The sequence below is a fragment of the Adiantum capillus-veneris genome, chromosome 13 (assembly GCF_014529385.1).
Source record: "Adiantum capillus-veneris isolate H3 chromosome 13, ASM1452938v2, whole genome shotgun sequence".
NCBI classification, from domain to species: Eukaryota; Viridiplantae; Streptophyta; class Polypodiopsida; order Polypodiales; family Pteridaceae; genus Adiantum; species Adiantum capillus-veneris.
The window spans coordinates 48,245,443-48,260,811 of NC_140943.1; the positions used below are offsets into that span (position 1 = coordinate 48,245,443).

The window sequence follows — 15,369 nt, forward strand, 5'->3', positions numbered from 1 at the left end:
AACTAACATACTCGGTATGCCAACTAGCATACAAAGATATGCATTCATAGCACTAACATGTTTGGTGTGCTAGCTTAGCGTGCTTGCATGTATATTGTGTATGCTAACTAGCATATTAGGTATGTTAATTATCATATTGAGTATGTAAGCTAGCACACTTGGAATACTTTTACGAGGATGTCATGTATACTAATTAGCATACTCAACAAGCCTACTTAATATGTTAACTAGTAGAATCGGTATGCTAACTAGCATATTGGTTGTGGGATTGCTTTCATTGTATAAATACCTACCATACACAATACTGACAATCACTAGCATGTTACTAGGGTCAAGCATCTTTAGTGCTAATAATTCTTAGTAGCATACTCTTTAGGCTAGTTAGCATATAAAGGTCTTAAATCTTTGAAATAATTTGTTTTTCTTGCCATTTAAGCAGTTTTTAGCATTTTGGATGATCTTAGAGGTTTTGATAAAAGGTACCTTTTTTGAAGGTTTACCAAAGCCTTTCGATGATGTGGACCGTGCCTATGACAAGAAACTTGGCAAAGAAAAGATTGAACAAGATAAGCCCTCTGTTGTGGAGATGGATGAGCAGGACAATATGAATGAAGGGGTGGATGTTGTAGCGCAGCATGTGGAGAATCTTGGCAGTGTTGTAGACGGAGGAGGAGGATGACTTTGTCATTGTTTTCCATTGGGATGCTTAACCTGCTGTTGTACAGGACGTTGCTCTCTCTCTCTCTCTCTCTCTCTCTCTCTCTCTCTCTCTCTCTCTCTCTCTCTCTCTCTCTCTCTCTCTCAATTGCACGAGGATGGGGGCTGTGTTGAAGCCGGATTGGAGCACTTGCTAGCGCAACTCTCTCTCTCTCTCTCTCTCTCTCTCTCTCTCTCTCTCTCTCTCTCTCTCGCTGAGAAGCACAACCATGGTGCAGAGCAAGGCACGTAGCCCAAGGGTCAGACACCCGTGTTGCGCAGTGGAGTAGGCCAGATGCACATCATGTGCATAGGATGGCAAGAGGCGTTGCGAACATGGCATCCCTCTTTTGCCTTCCCATTCGAACAGGAGGGTGCAGAAGGCGCTCTGCCATGGAAACCTGCAAAGGGTGGGGCTTGGGGTTGAGCCTTCAATGTCTCTGTTGAAGATGTTGTCGATGACATGGCAGGGATTTTGCTTCAAAATTGGTGGATTCTGAGGAAAGAGATTGATTAAGCAGTGAGGGAAGGGGAAGCAGAGTGGACGGCCTACCTATTGTGTGAGAATTACAGGCAAGGATCTTCGTTTGTGGTGCACGCAGGAAAGGTGCAATCGAGAGTGAAGGCAGGGATATGCAATGATGGGAGGGAAAGGGGACGTGGTGGCCATGGAGCTGGTGAGCAGTAGGTCCATGGGCGGTAGCTCTCTGTGTATTTTGTATGTATTTGGTGTTGGCCAAAAATATTTATGCGCATTGAGCATGAGAAGACACTTCAATCGGTCAGTTATTAGCTAGGGAGCAAAGGGGGGGAACTGCTGACTGGTTGCACATTCTCTCTCTCTCTCTCTCTCTCTCTCTCTCTCTCTCTCTCTCTCTCTCTCTCTCTCTCTCTCAGATGAACGCATGCAAGGATGGGGAGACGGGGTGGGGGAGAGTTGGTGCAAGGAGACATTGTCAAGTGGGTTGCATGCGTGCAATGGGGCAAGGGATAACATTTATGGCTCTCTCTCTCTCTCTCTCTCTCTCTCTCTCTCTCTCTCTCTCTCTCTCTCTCTCTCTCTCTCTCTCTCTCTCTCTCTCTCTCTCTCTCTCTCTCTCTCTCTCTCTCTCTCTCTCTCTCTCTCTCTTCTGTAGCCTATCGAGTGGAGGCAATGGCGATAAGAACAGGAGGGGGTAAGGACTAAGGAGGGCGCCGATACTAGAACACAGTGGAACATGGCTGTTACTGGAACAAGGAAGAAAGGGACACCCTCTCTGAGCACAGACTGATAAAGAGGTTCCGAGGGTTGGAACTATTTGTTAGCAGATGGAGCTGATCGAGAGACAAGCGAGGGTAGGAGCTGCAAGTTTGTTGCATGTTGGTGCAACATGAAATTGAATCGAGGTGGGGGACCTTCAGCATGATCACCAGTGGGGCCTTGGTAAGGAGGGGCGTGTGCATCCCGAGGGGGCTATGTGTATGCGTAGGAACTGGGGCACAAGAACATACGACAACGGATAGATTATGCTTTTTCGAAGCTATTGGGAGGGAATCTTCAAGGTAAATTAATGGGTAAGTGCAGAATGGACCGAGGTAGGTCCGCCAAATTTTGCAAGTGAGGTTTATTAGATGGTATCTGGCCAGATCCTTTGAGTTTTGAGGTGAAAAAGGGGAGCATAGAGGCACGTGTTTGTGACATGGAGCAGGGAAAGTGGAAGGACACAACATAGATATTTCGCTCCCTCTCTCTCTCTCTATCTCTCTCTCTCTCTTGTTGCATAGACTATAGGCTATAGGTCACACTTTGTCCGTCTGTCTCTCACTAGTTGTGTGTAGGCAGGAGGAGAGACTTTCTCCCTCTCGGTGGTGCTAGTTGGACTGCTGGATATTACTTGACCTTCTTATGATTCTTATGAGTTTCTAGGGAATGAAATCGTTTAATTGTGAGAGGGAGTTTAAATTTAATGATGATACCCTAGGCAACTTCTCCCTACCCATTTTAGTTAACTAGCAGGCCTCTTGATTTTATTACTTGTTTAGTAAATCTACACACACACACACACACACAAATATATACATATACATACCTTTTTTTTTAATAATGTCATTTTGAATTACCAATGGGAAACCTCGAGATGAGGAAAACCCATGAAAAATACTACAAACAGGAAATCAGAAACAATCAAAGTAGAGCTCGTAATGGCTAATAGGAATCTCATCCAAGTCATAGGCCACTTGCAGAGACTGTAGAAGAGATGTCTTGAAGAAGAAAACGTAGTCCACTTGCATCTGCTGAAACATGAGGGAATTACGTGCTCTCCACACCGTCCAAAGCGCCCAGAATCTGACCCAGCCAAAAAAGTATGCATATGGCCGAATCAACGGTGGAAGTACTCCAAAGATCCAGAAAGATCTACCAAAATGCATGCCAAGAAAACGCGTGTGGAAAGCCGTAGAGATGCAATCCACAAATTGTAACGTATGAGAACAAGACCACAGTAAATGTGTAATGGTCTCAACTGCTGCACCGCAAAACGGACACATCGCAAAGAGGCCAATCTTCTAGAATGTAGAAATTTGCCAATCGGGAGAACCCCAAGCATGCATCTCCACATGAACAATCTCTCCTTTAGAGGCAAGTTCGCATTCCACACTTTCATGACTTTACTCCGCCACCAAGTAACACTCTTGTTCATATTCCATACCTTATTATAGTGTTTGTAGATCCAAGAGAACAATTGCAAATGGCTGTAGACTTTCTTGGCAGAAATCATAGAGGCCGAAGAACCAGCATAGTGCCAATCACAAATGCGGTTTTCCACAACCAATGATGGAACATGAGATATGGAGTCAACCAGATTTTTAATGGTGTCCCACATGCGCCTATAGTGCATGCCAAGCCCAAAGATAAGAGCAACCTGTTTGAATGAGAGCACCTGTCCATTAGCATCCATCACATCAAGTATGCTGCCAATACCTTTTTGTGAGAGAAAATAAGCCTGTCTTGGGGAGCGTTGAACAAGAGTTTGATCAAAAACCCGACTCCAATGTAAACTTTCTAATCGAAGAAAATTGCCACAGGCACATCTCTACCATGCCACAACAAATCGCGTGTGAATAATTTCCAATCCGCTACAAGACTGGAAGCAAAAGGACATCCAAGTATTGTAGCTGCAAACTTACCAAAAACCACATCGCAGTACGACGGCTACCAATGGCCAAAGGCTGGTGTAGAAAGCGCATCTGAATACAAAAAAGCAAACATTTGCGTCCAAGGTTGCTTTTGCTCTACCAACACTAACAACAAAGTGGCCTTTCTTGCTATAACATGAGAACCCAAATGCAGAATATTCAAACCACCACAACGCTTCGGAGTACATAACTTATCCATCGCAAGCAAACACAAACCCTTTCTATGAGAGGAAGTAGCCCAGAAGTGCTCCAGTATCCGAGACATCAAGGCTCGAAGACGACGAGGTGGCCAATGCAACATAGGCAGGAAAAATTCCATATATGCCACCAATATGGACTGTACTATTCTGAGTCTTACATGTAGCGGCCAAGTAGATAATTTCCAATAGTGTAATTTGGAACTCAATTTGTTCTCAACCCAATCCAATAATTTTGCATTGTTAACCGACCAAGCCAGCGGATATCCAAGATGTCTCACAATTTGATCAAGCTTTACTATCTCCCAAGGCCATAATACAGAGTGACAATCCATTTGATGCAACGGTAACAATTTGGATTTTCGGAAGTTCACTTGCAGACCTGCAGCCAATCCATAAAGATGCAATGCTTCCATGATGCATTTAACATCCTCAGGTGTATTTCTAGGCCAAAACATAGAGTCATCTGCATATGCTTGCGCCACAAAATGATCTCAAGATGGCAGTTCCAAACCATACAAACGCCCGGATGCAATTGCAGAGTCCAAATACAACAAAAGATTGTGCATAGAAATAGCATACAACATAGCACTCAAAGGGCAGCCTTGCCTAACCGATCTACCAAGATCCCATAACCGAGTCAACTCACCATCAAGAATTCCAGTAGATTGAATATTCTCATATAGGAAATAGACCACTCGACACATTTTGGAACCAAAGCCCAAAGCCGTCATAATCTGAGCAATGAAGTCCCAATCAATAGTGTCAAATGCTTTCTCTATATCGACCTACATGATAAGTACATCCTGTCCAGTATATTTCTCATACTCAATGCCAACGAAAGCATTAGCAATATTATCCAAAATTTGCCGGCGAGGAATAAATCCATATTGAGCAAGGTGTATGCCTGAGAACAAATGATCGTTAATACGAGAAGCTATCATTTTTTACAAAAAATTATAAACCACCCGCATAAGCATGATCAGACGCCAATGTGAGAAGTATTCACATAAAGTTTGCTTGGGCAACAATTTCACCAATCCTTCTTTCCGCGACCGCGGCAATGATTGTGTAGCCCATGCATGATTGGTCATGAAAAGTAGAGGCTGCTTAAGGGACTCCAGAAAGCGAAGGAAAAATTCAACTGTAAGACCGTCCCATCCAGGGGATTTCCCATGGCCAAGATGCAACAAACTGTCATGCAGCTCAGCCTCAGTAAAACTGGCCTCAAGGGTAGCTGCATCAGTCATTGGCATATATAGGATGCACATACGACAACAATACTTGTCTGGCTTGCAAAACCTCACTTGAAGGAGCCTTAGGCTTAGCAAAAACCAATTGAAAATGATCCACCATGAAATCCGCCAATTGACTTTTATTGGTCGTCCATTTCTCGCTATCAATCTTAACCCTTTTTATAGACACGGATAACCTCGAATGATGCAAATGCTTAAAGAACTGCTTCGATGAACAGTCTTTATCCATAAAATCATATTATCTTGATCTAACTTTCCATTTTTCAAGTTTCCTTTTGTTATTATGCATCAAAGAAGCTTTTGCTGCACATAATTTGTCTTGTTCCGACTCAGTAAGTCGTCTAGTATCTGCAAGGCTTTCCAAAGCTTGACTAATTAGCCTATCTTCCTGTACTTTATCTCTTAAGCGGTGCATGTACCACGAACCATAATCCTTTATGACTGCTTGAATTCGCATGACAAAACGATACCAATCCACATCCACATCGATAAACATATGAGAGACAAGCTGCAAAATCACTGCTTCAATCAAGGTTTGAAATGCCTCGTGCGCTAGATATGCATTATTAATATGCAACAATCGCTTAGTGGGAAGTGGGGTATCTGCATCCAATGCCTCAGTATGGATCAAGAGCCAAAGCGGAAAATAATCAGATAGAGTAAAGGAGCGATCAATCCTCAAATCACATGCAAACATATCATATTGCGGAGAACCCATTACATACCACCGATCTAGTCGTGCTCTATATTTGGAGCGAACATTATGAGCAAAAGTGTAGCCTCTCTCCGAAGAGTGAGTACTAGCCCACAGATCCAAAACACCTGTGTCACTGACCATAACATCCCATGAAGACGTTCCAAGTTTAACATATGCGAATGGCCAGTTGTATTGTCCGTGTTTGCCAGCACATTTTTAAAATCCCCACACCAAAAAGCCTGTGAACGCCAGGGATATTTGACCAAATCTTGCCAAAGACGAGATCTTTGTGCCGAAGCAGTATAAACATAAATACCAACAAATTCCACAGTATCGCCTCTTACACCAGACATTGAACAACCATCCAACGTCCGGCCGGGTGATATGGGCCAAAACCGGCTGCAATTCATGACGCACCATCATTAAAACTCCCAAAAGAGCCACTATCAGCATAAGAAATCCAGAATGCTACATAATACGATGATTGACTAACAAACTCATGTTGATTATGCTCCTCTAATATGACTATATCTGCTTATGTACGTAGTGTCAGATCGGCTTCCACTTGTCATGGTTGCCCAATCCACGCACATTATACGTAAAACATCTAAGAGGAGAATGCATATGTACAATATTTACAAACGAACCACGAGACACAATCATCGAGTAGGATTGCCCATAGGCACATCCGCCTCCATACCAACATTCAAAACCGCAGATTCCATATGCATTCCTTGCAAGGGATTTTGATACATCGGAAATGACGCAGATGTCGACCCAAGCAAAGCGCCCTATCCCACGCTTCAACCAACGACTTATGATCATGGGATGCGGATGTAGAGGTTCCACCACCTCTCCCATCTAGAGCAAGTACATAATTCCTTGAGACAGGCAAAACACGAGGTTTAGCAGGCTTCTTGGGAGTTTGCCAACCATCTGTGGAATCTATTAATTTGGCTTTACCTTTGGTGTCGGCCTTTACAGCAGGCTGCACATTAGCCAAATTCTTAAGGGAGTCTTTACCTTGTTTGGCTTGCAATCTTCCATTAGAATCCCCCATCTTTGGCCCCACAGACGAAGAGGAAGGAGGAGCAATAGGAGTTCTAGTCAAAGGAACAACAGATAGTGGCAGTTTAAACAAAGACTCTTGGCATTCATTGCATATGGCCAAATTTGCCAAAAACCAAAACAAGAACCTGCAAACTTCCCCCATTTGAGTTTAAATGGCCGTTTGCCTACCATGGGATCGCCAAAGTCAACCGTAATTCCTGACGGTGTCGGCTTATCTGTATCCCACAACACGCAAAATCTATTGGAATTAGTATCCAAGTTTGGGGAGCAAATCACTTTGCCCAACTGCACAGCCAAAAGAGGCAAAAAGTGTTTCCAAGTCCGTGGAAATCCGACTATTTTCACCCAAACCGGGCAGCTGTGTCATATCAAACTCTGATAATCCTTAGTAAGTGCCCATGGCAGAACATGTGTCATTTGCATGTTGAAAAACAAAGGCGACATTTCCAACAAACGCGAGCGAGCATCCATGTCTTCCAAAAGCACCTCATAAAACCTGCGGGCACCAAAATACACCCCCCCAGACTGCTTGTCTTTTAAACAGAAGTCAACCCATTGACTTACATCTTGCACCGATGGCATCTTGCCGGGGAAAAACAATATGACGGCATTCAATGCTTACTATGCAACCGGGTCCATCAACTGCTGAACCGGAATAACCACTTCCGTAGCAGGTTGATGACCTTCCCAGACATCCCGAGCATTCGCAAAATCCTCCGACAAACACTCTTTAATGATATTTGCAGCATCCATGGAGGAAAGGTCAACCTGTTTCCTACGCCTTTATAAAGCCTCTTCTACCATGACCAACAAAAGCCCTCCCTTTGCACATACAAAAGTCTACTTCGCGTTACATTGGGACAGGGAAAAGTTGGCCATGCTGATATGGCGGCGTCTCATTTGCGGAGGAAAAAGGCAAACATGGCCTGCAGCCTTTGTCAGAGGGACTGGGGCACCCGCCCCTCTCTCTCTTCAAAGGTGGCCGCACCTACTGTTGTCACACCAGAACACGAACATGCAGACGGCCATGCTCTGCAGCAAACCGCAAGGCGGCATGTGGTGCAACCTCCGTCTCCCACGCTGACTATCAGACTCCAATGCCCATCATCTCTCTTCGCGCGTCCAGTTTTGCAAATGGCCGCTACATTGTGAAGTTGGCCGAGGGTGCAAGGCCGTCCCTCTGACAAAGGCTGCAGGCCATGTTTGCCTTTTTCCTCCGCAAATGAGACGCCGCCATATTAGCATGGCCAACTTTTCCTTGCCACAATGTGACACGGGCTTCAGATGCGCGCACGGGCGCGCACACGCGCACACGCACACATATACATATATATATATATATGTATGTATGTATATGTGTGTGTGTGTGTGTGTGTGTATATATATATATATATATATATATATATATGTTTCTCATTTTCTCTCTCTCTCTCTCTCTCTCTCTCAATATACATATTCATGACTTGTTTGCTCTCTCTATACAGCTGATGGCAGATGCAATTTGCAAGCCACGGACTCTTGAGCTTGTGAGTCGAGCAGAGGGGGAGGATGCATCACATCAGCCAAAGCAGAAGAACTCCTGCGAGGCATTGTGGAGGGAGTTCTTCAGAGATCCCTCGAAGTGGTGGGACAATCGCAGGAGCAAATTAGGCCCTTCTCACCCAGACTTTAAGCACAAAACTACCAAGAACTGTTTATGGCTTGATAGCCGCAACAAACCATCATGGGTTGTTGAAGAGCTCAGGAGAAGAGGACTCGCTATGGCGCAAGATGGGAAACTTCTTGAAAAGAATGGCAGAGCTCTTCTTTGCAATGCAGAGATTGTCTCCTTTGTTGCCTCTCTTCGGTCTTGTTCCAAAAACAGAGACCTCAATGCAGGCATTTGCATACATAATGAAATCCTGAAACATGGCTTGCTTGAAGATTGCGTGGACGCACTTGTGACCTTGTATGCCAAATGTGGTGCATTTGAGAGGGCAAAGGAATTGCTCGTGACTTGTAAGTGCAGAAATGTTTACTCTTGGACTGCACTCATTGCTGAATATGCCCGCCAAGGACATGGGGGAGATGCCTTAGATTGTTACGCACAGATGCAAAGTGAAGGCATTCCTCCGGATGCAATTACCTTTGCAACGGTTTTAAATGCATGTGCTAGAACAAAAGCACTAGAAAAGGGAGAAGAAATACACAATGATGTGGACAGGCTGGGAATGCTGACAAATGATCTTGTTCTTGGTAATGCTCTTGTGGACATGTATGCGAAGTGTGGTGCTCTAGAAAAAGCTCAACATGTGCTTGAGGTGTTACCTTGTCAGACTGTTGTCACTTGGAATGCATTGATTGCAGGATATATTCAAGAAGGCCAATGCCAGCAATCAATCAACTGCTTAAGTCGGATGCAAAGCAAGGGTGTTTCTCCAGATGCCAGGACGTATTCATGCATTTTGAAAGCTTGTAGCATTGTGGGAGACGTTACTAGAGGAGAACATATTCATGAAGAGATTGCCAGGCAGGGCTTGCTGGAAATGGATGTCGTGCTTGGCACTGCTCTGGTGGATATGTATGTCAAGTGTGGTGCTCTTTCAAAAGCCCAACAAGTGTTCGAGAAGCTCCCTGCTTGGGATATTGTCTCCTGGAACGCTCTTATTGCGGGGTACACACAGCATGGCCAAGCTGAGCAAGCATTAAAGTGCTTTGAACGGATGCAGCATGAAGACATTCCCCCAAATGTAGTGACTTTCACTTCTGTTTTGAAAGCCTGTAGTACAGCAAGAGATAGAAAAAGGGGTGAAAAATTTCATGAGGAGATTGCCAAACAAGGGCTGTTGGGGCATGACATGGCACTTGGCACCGCCCTTGTGGACATGTATGCTAAGTGTGGTGCCCTCACTAAAGCAAAATGTGTACTTAAAGATCTCTCCATCAGCAGTAACCCATCTTGGAATGCATTAATTGGGGGATACGCCCAACAAGGTCAAGGTGAGCAAGTGCTTGAGTGTTTCTCACAGATGCAGCAAGAGGGTCTATCTCCAGATTGTATTACCTTTACTTTCGCCTTGAAGGCTTGCGCCACTTTAGGTGCCATGGGTAAGGGCATAGAGATTCATGAGGAGATTTCCAATCAGGGGTTACTGGGAAGTAATATAGTACTTGATAATGCACTTGTGGATATGTATGCCAAGTGTGGAGCCCTTGCACAAGCTCAGCAAGTTTTTGATGAGCTTCCTTCACGCGATGTTGTCTCTTGGAGTGCATTAATAGCTGGATATGTTGAACAGGACCAGGGGGAGAAAGCGTTTGATTTACTTGAACAAATGAAGACTGATGGCTTACTTCCAGATTCAGTGATCTTTTCTTGCATCCTGAAAGCCTGTGGCAACATTGGAGCTACTCAGAAGGGGGAACAGATTCATTACGAGCTATCCAAGCTAGGGTTGTTGAAAAACGATTCTGTGCTTGGCAATGCCCTTGTGGATATGTATGCTAAGTGTGGCACACTTATTAAAGCGCAGGAAGTGCTTGACGAGCTGCCTTCACAAGATGTAGTCTCTTGGAATGCATTAATTGGAGGGTTTGCTCAACAGGGGCAGTGTAAGCAAGCTTTGATATGTTTTGAACAAATGCAACAGAAGCGTCTTTTCCCAAACGCATTGACGTTTTCCTATGTTCTTTATGCATGTACTCACTTAGGCCTTGTAGAGGATGGTCATATGCATTTTGTAGATATGACCACCAAGTATGGTGTAGAGCCGAACTTAGAGCACTATACATGCATGATTGACCTTTGGGGTCGTGCAGGTCACCTTGACAAGGCAGCAAGTCTTATTCAACAGATGCCATCTTGTGATACTGACGCCATTTGGTTTTCATTGTTAGGTGCTTGTCAAAAATGGGGAGATGTGAAGGTTGGAAGATGGGCTTTTGAGAGAGCAATACAGGTTGATAAAAGTGTTGCAGTGGCTTATATTGTCATGGCAAATATCTATGCGGCTGCTGGCATGAAGGAGGAAGCAGAGATTATAGAAGCTTTGAGGCTGGAAAATAAAGCGTGGAAGATGAAATGCTGTGATTAATGAAGCATGCTTGATGGTGTAAAGAGTGTACCGGACACTATGCCTTTTCCTAGAGAGAAATTATTTTGGAGCAGCCTTATGTAATATGCTGTGGAGACATAAAAAGCTGTGGATGCACTTAGGATTTGAAACGCTCAAAGGGAACTTCATGGCCTGATGCACGTATGCAAACATCCACACAACATTTCGCTTCGGTAGGCCTTGTCATCAGCGGCTAGCGATTTTGAAGGAGGCTTAATGGACATATGGTTGAGTGCAGTTTGGGAATGGTTGCTTTTTTTCATTCAGTGTACTGCATTGGTAGGGCTCCCCTTGAAATGTCCTCTAATAGTGGCATTTATATTCGCAATTCAATGGCTTTGCCCACCTACGATCTGCATAGTTGATTTAGCCCTTGCTTATTGGTACATTCTCATCCATGATACATAAGCAATATTTTTTGCAAAAATGATGGGCTTGTGCCCTTTGTATTGCATAAATGTATTACATCACATGGTCGAAGCCAGATTACAAGATACAATCAAAGGTGAAAAAACCCCTCAAGTTCTTCAGGGTAAACAAAGCTGAGGGGAAACATCTAAGGTACGGGACAAGAGGTAAGGATACACGGAAATTGGGCCGAGATGGAAAGTCGAGAGAGGAAGATCTGCAAAGACTCCACACTAATCTACTGGGGAACGGCTTTAGCTCCAAACAATGCAGCACTCTGAAGAAAGCAGCAGTCTGTGGAGCTTCTCGGACTAACGAGTAGCCGTGTTACTAAGGTAATATTATGGAAGGATTTTTACCTAGTTGATACTGGAGGACAATGGAGCAAAGGATGCAACCTTGGATTCTTGGAAATGAAGATTATGTCCTAGAGAGGCACAAAAAGGATATAATCTTATATCCTTCATAGTGAAGGTTCCTCCTAGAATTAGTTTGCATCTACCTTTGGAGGAATGATATGGTGATATAAATGCATCTTTAAAGGAGGGAAAACATTGATTAGGCTCCAAACATGCTTGATACATGCGAAGAACATGATGATAGATGTTGAGATTGGAAAGGCTTTCTGAGATAAAGCCTTTAAAAAGTGTGCAAGAAGGGCTCTTGGAATAAGTAAGTTGCTGGAGAAGATTGTGATTGAGGCGATCAAGATGCATACATTGAATTTTTCTTTGAGGCATGTGGCTTCATTCTTTGAACAATGAGGACAGATGTATACAACAGGAGGGCTTGTAACGTGAAGGTGATTTTGAAAATTTGTTAAACTCAAAAAGACATTGTATGTTCAAAAAGGGTCTCTGACAATTTCAGTTGGGCTTAAAACCTCCACAGTGAAAGATAGATGTTGTTCGTCTTTGTGCTTGAAAGAGTGGTGGATTTTTTTAAAAAGAAGAGCTCATTTGTAAAGGAACTATTTGATTAGTTGTAGAGAAGCCACTCTCGAGCGGAAGCCATAGTGTGACACAGCAAGAGAGATAGTACATAGATGGGGTGAAGTGAAGTTTGCAGGAAGCTTATCTTGCAACGCTCTCTACTTTTTGAAGATTGATAAAAAAGGGTACTTATGTTGGTGCACAACGACCCTTTACCCGCAACAATCTCTCACTTTAAGGTCAATGTGCCTTTAAGAAAGCGATGGTTATATATACAAGGTATGTACAGAATGGATCTCTACGTTATATCCATATTGTACCTATAAGTACTCAACAATGTGCAAACTTCTCAAAAGGTAGATGTTTGGTTAGTAGATCAAGAGGGTTATCATCAATGCGAATCTTGACAATCTCTATGTAATTGTCCTTAAGCACCTGAATAAAGTGACCTCAAAAGTCCGATGGATCCACTCTTTGTAGAAAAAGATATGCCACGTACAATGAGCGGAGAGTCTTAAGAAATCCCTTATTTACAGCTAGTATATTATAATTATGACCACCTTTTTACGCTTATAAGAGTTCTAGTGAAAAAGAATATTATACCCTTAGCTTACGTATAAGGTTTTAAATGGTTTTTTGATATCACACTATGGAAAAGATCTTTTGTGTTTTTAACATCATTTTTTGCTAGTCTGGAACCCTATGGTCAGTACATATCGTAGTAGACCTCATGTTTCTTGGGGTCCCATGGTAGAGGGTCCATCCTGTACTTTTGGGGAAGGAGATTCAAAGCACTCAGCTACATGACATGAGGGGGACGCAGAGTGTCATTAAAATTAATTTCTAACTTTCTAAAAGTATTTTCTATCTTAAATTGACCACTTAAGCTCAGGGAAAAAGAAGGAGAACAAGTGAAGTTGATTTAAGTGCTTATGGATTGGCTCTGTCTCATAGGCTTGGGACCAAAAAGACAGAAGTCCATAAAAGAGCAAAGATAATTGTTATTTAGTTATCTCAGTCATAGGTACAGGTCAGGAAGGATGAATATATCTTGTGAGAAGCCTTGATCAAAGGTACAACACAAAAGAGATGACCTAAGAGTCTAAAAATAGAAAGTACCCGTGTTAAGTTCTAGTCATTAAATTAACTCTTTAAACACCAAGAAAGAAGTATGGGAAGCCTTATGGTAAATTTCTAACTTGCCACAAATAGTTTAAATTTAGCAGGTTTAAATTTAGTAGGTTTTGGGAGTAGCTTGGCGACGGTTCCAAAGCACTATGCTAATGTTTCACACATGAGGTCCAAGGGTGATTTTTATTTTTACCAAAGTCCATCTTAATTTAGTAGGTAGGTTGTAGCCCGGATCAACTTCATAAAGTTGCCCAAGGTTTGTGCAAATGTCTTGCACCTGAGGTAATTAAATTAAAGGATAAGTTTATGGTTTTTAATAATGAAAGAGAAAAGCTAAAGTCTAAGGTTAGATCAGGTCTTCCTCACTTAAAAATTTGACTCTATTTCTTCTTTACTAAGCTTGACTAGACCACAAGTCCAAAGTAACATCTACTTGCTTTATGTGAAGTTAACAAGTGTGTGTGTGTGTGTGTGTACACATGCCAATAAGGGTCCAAGGAAGGAGGGGAAAAGTTTTTCAAGTATGGTAAGCTTGGACAAGTGTATGAGTATGCATACACTTGGCAAGTGTGTACACTTTCCAAAAAGGTTTCAAGAAAAGAGGGGGGAATTTTTTCAAGCATGGTAAGCTTGGACAAGTGTATGAGCATGCATTAGTTGCATACTCTCAAGTGCCCAATTTGACAAAGCAAGATCTCTCTCTCTCTCTCTCTCTCTCTCTCTCTCTCTCTCTCTCTCTCTCTCATGAGAGAGAGAGAGACAAGTGTATGAGCATGCATTAGTTGCATACTCTCAAGTGCCCAATTTGACAAAGCAAGATCTCTCTCTCTCTCTCTCTCTCTCTCATGAGAGCTCGAGAGGAGACCATCATGCACAAGCACTTGGCTATGGATGCAAATCTAAGCAAGTGAAAGCTTCTTCTTCTTCATATCTACTATTCTATTATGCTAAGCTATGCTAAGAGCTTACCCATGAGTAAGCCTATACGAAGTAAAAATTCTCTTACTTGAAAAATACTTCTTTTATCCTCATCTACCTCTTACCCTGCAGTATTTTCTCCCCACTGGGGTGTTTAGGGCTTGGGAAGGAGAATTATACCATGGAATCTTGAAAAAAACCATCTTCTTGGTTCAAGGGAAGCTCTGTAAGAGCACAAGTTGTGTTATAATCAAAGCTCTCTTCGAGAGAGAATTATAATACAAAGACCTTTTGGAGGAGGGAAGAAATCCGTTCCTCATCACGTTGTCAATCTTAATTGTGGTATTGTCTTTGAATTATGTTTATGATTTTAGTGTTTTAATTGTGTAAAGAAATTATCTTTGGCACAACCTATAGTCCACTCTTTAGTTTCTCTTAAGGAAAACTCTCTTCTTTCACATGTTAAAATTCCGTTGAATATAAAGTAAGTAGTATATTCGTTGACATTGGTATCAGAACTGAGATTTCTCTTTTCTTTCTTAAAAAGAGAGATCCTTGAGTAATCTATGAAAGGTTGGAGCTGTTCATTACAATAGTGTAAGCGGGATTGGGATTTATTATCTCGGTTGACATGTTTGTTTATAGGGTACGGGGGACACCATTGGAAAATATGATCTTAGTAATGGAGTCTTTGGGACTTACCTACGGTTGAACCATTATTTGGCTATTAGAAATCTTGATAGGAATTGGTGCAAACTTAGCACTATCAAACCCACTCCACTACTCTTTGCAATT

General features: G+C 42.7%; 1 protein-coding gene across 1 annotated transcript; it reads left to right on the plus strand.

The window, feature by feature from the left end:
* The first annotated feature begins 8,526 nt into the window (after positions 1-8,526).
* LOC147443947 (pentatricopeptide repeat-containing protein At5g27110-like) lies at positions 8,527-12,851 on the plus strand. The gene has a single exon (XM_086526738.1). It carries the CDS (start codon positions 8,579-8,581, stop codon positions 11,162-11,164), a length of 2,586 nt encoding a protein of 861 aa, XP_086382864.1. The 5' UTR covers positions 8,527-8,578; the 3' UTR covers positions 11,165-12,851.
* The last annotated feature ends 2,518 nt before the right edge of the window (positions 12,852-15,369 follow it).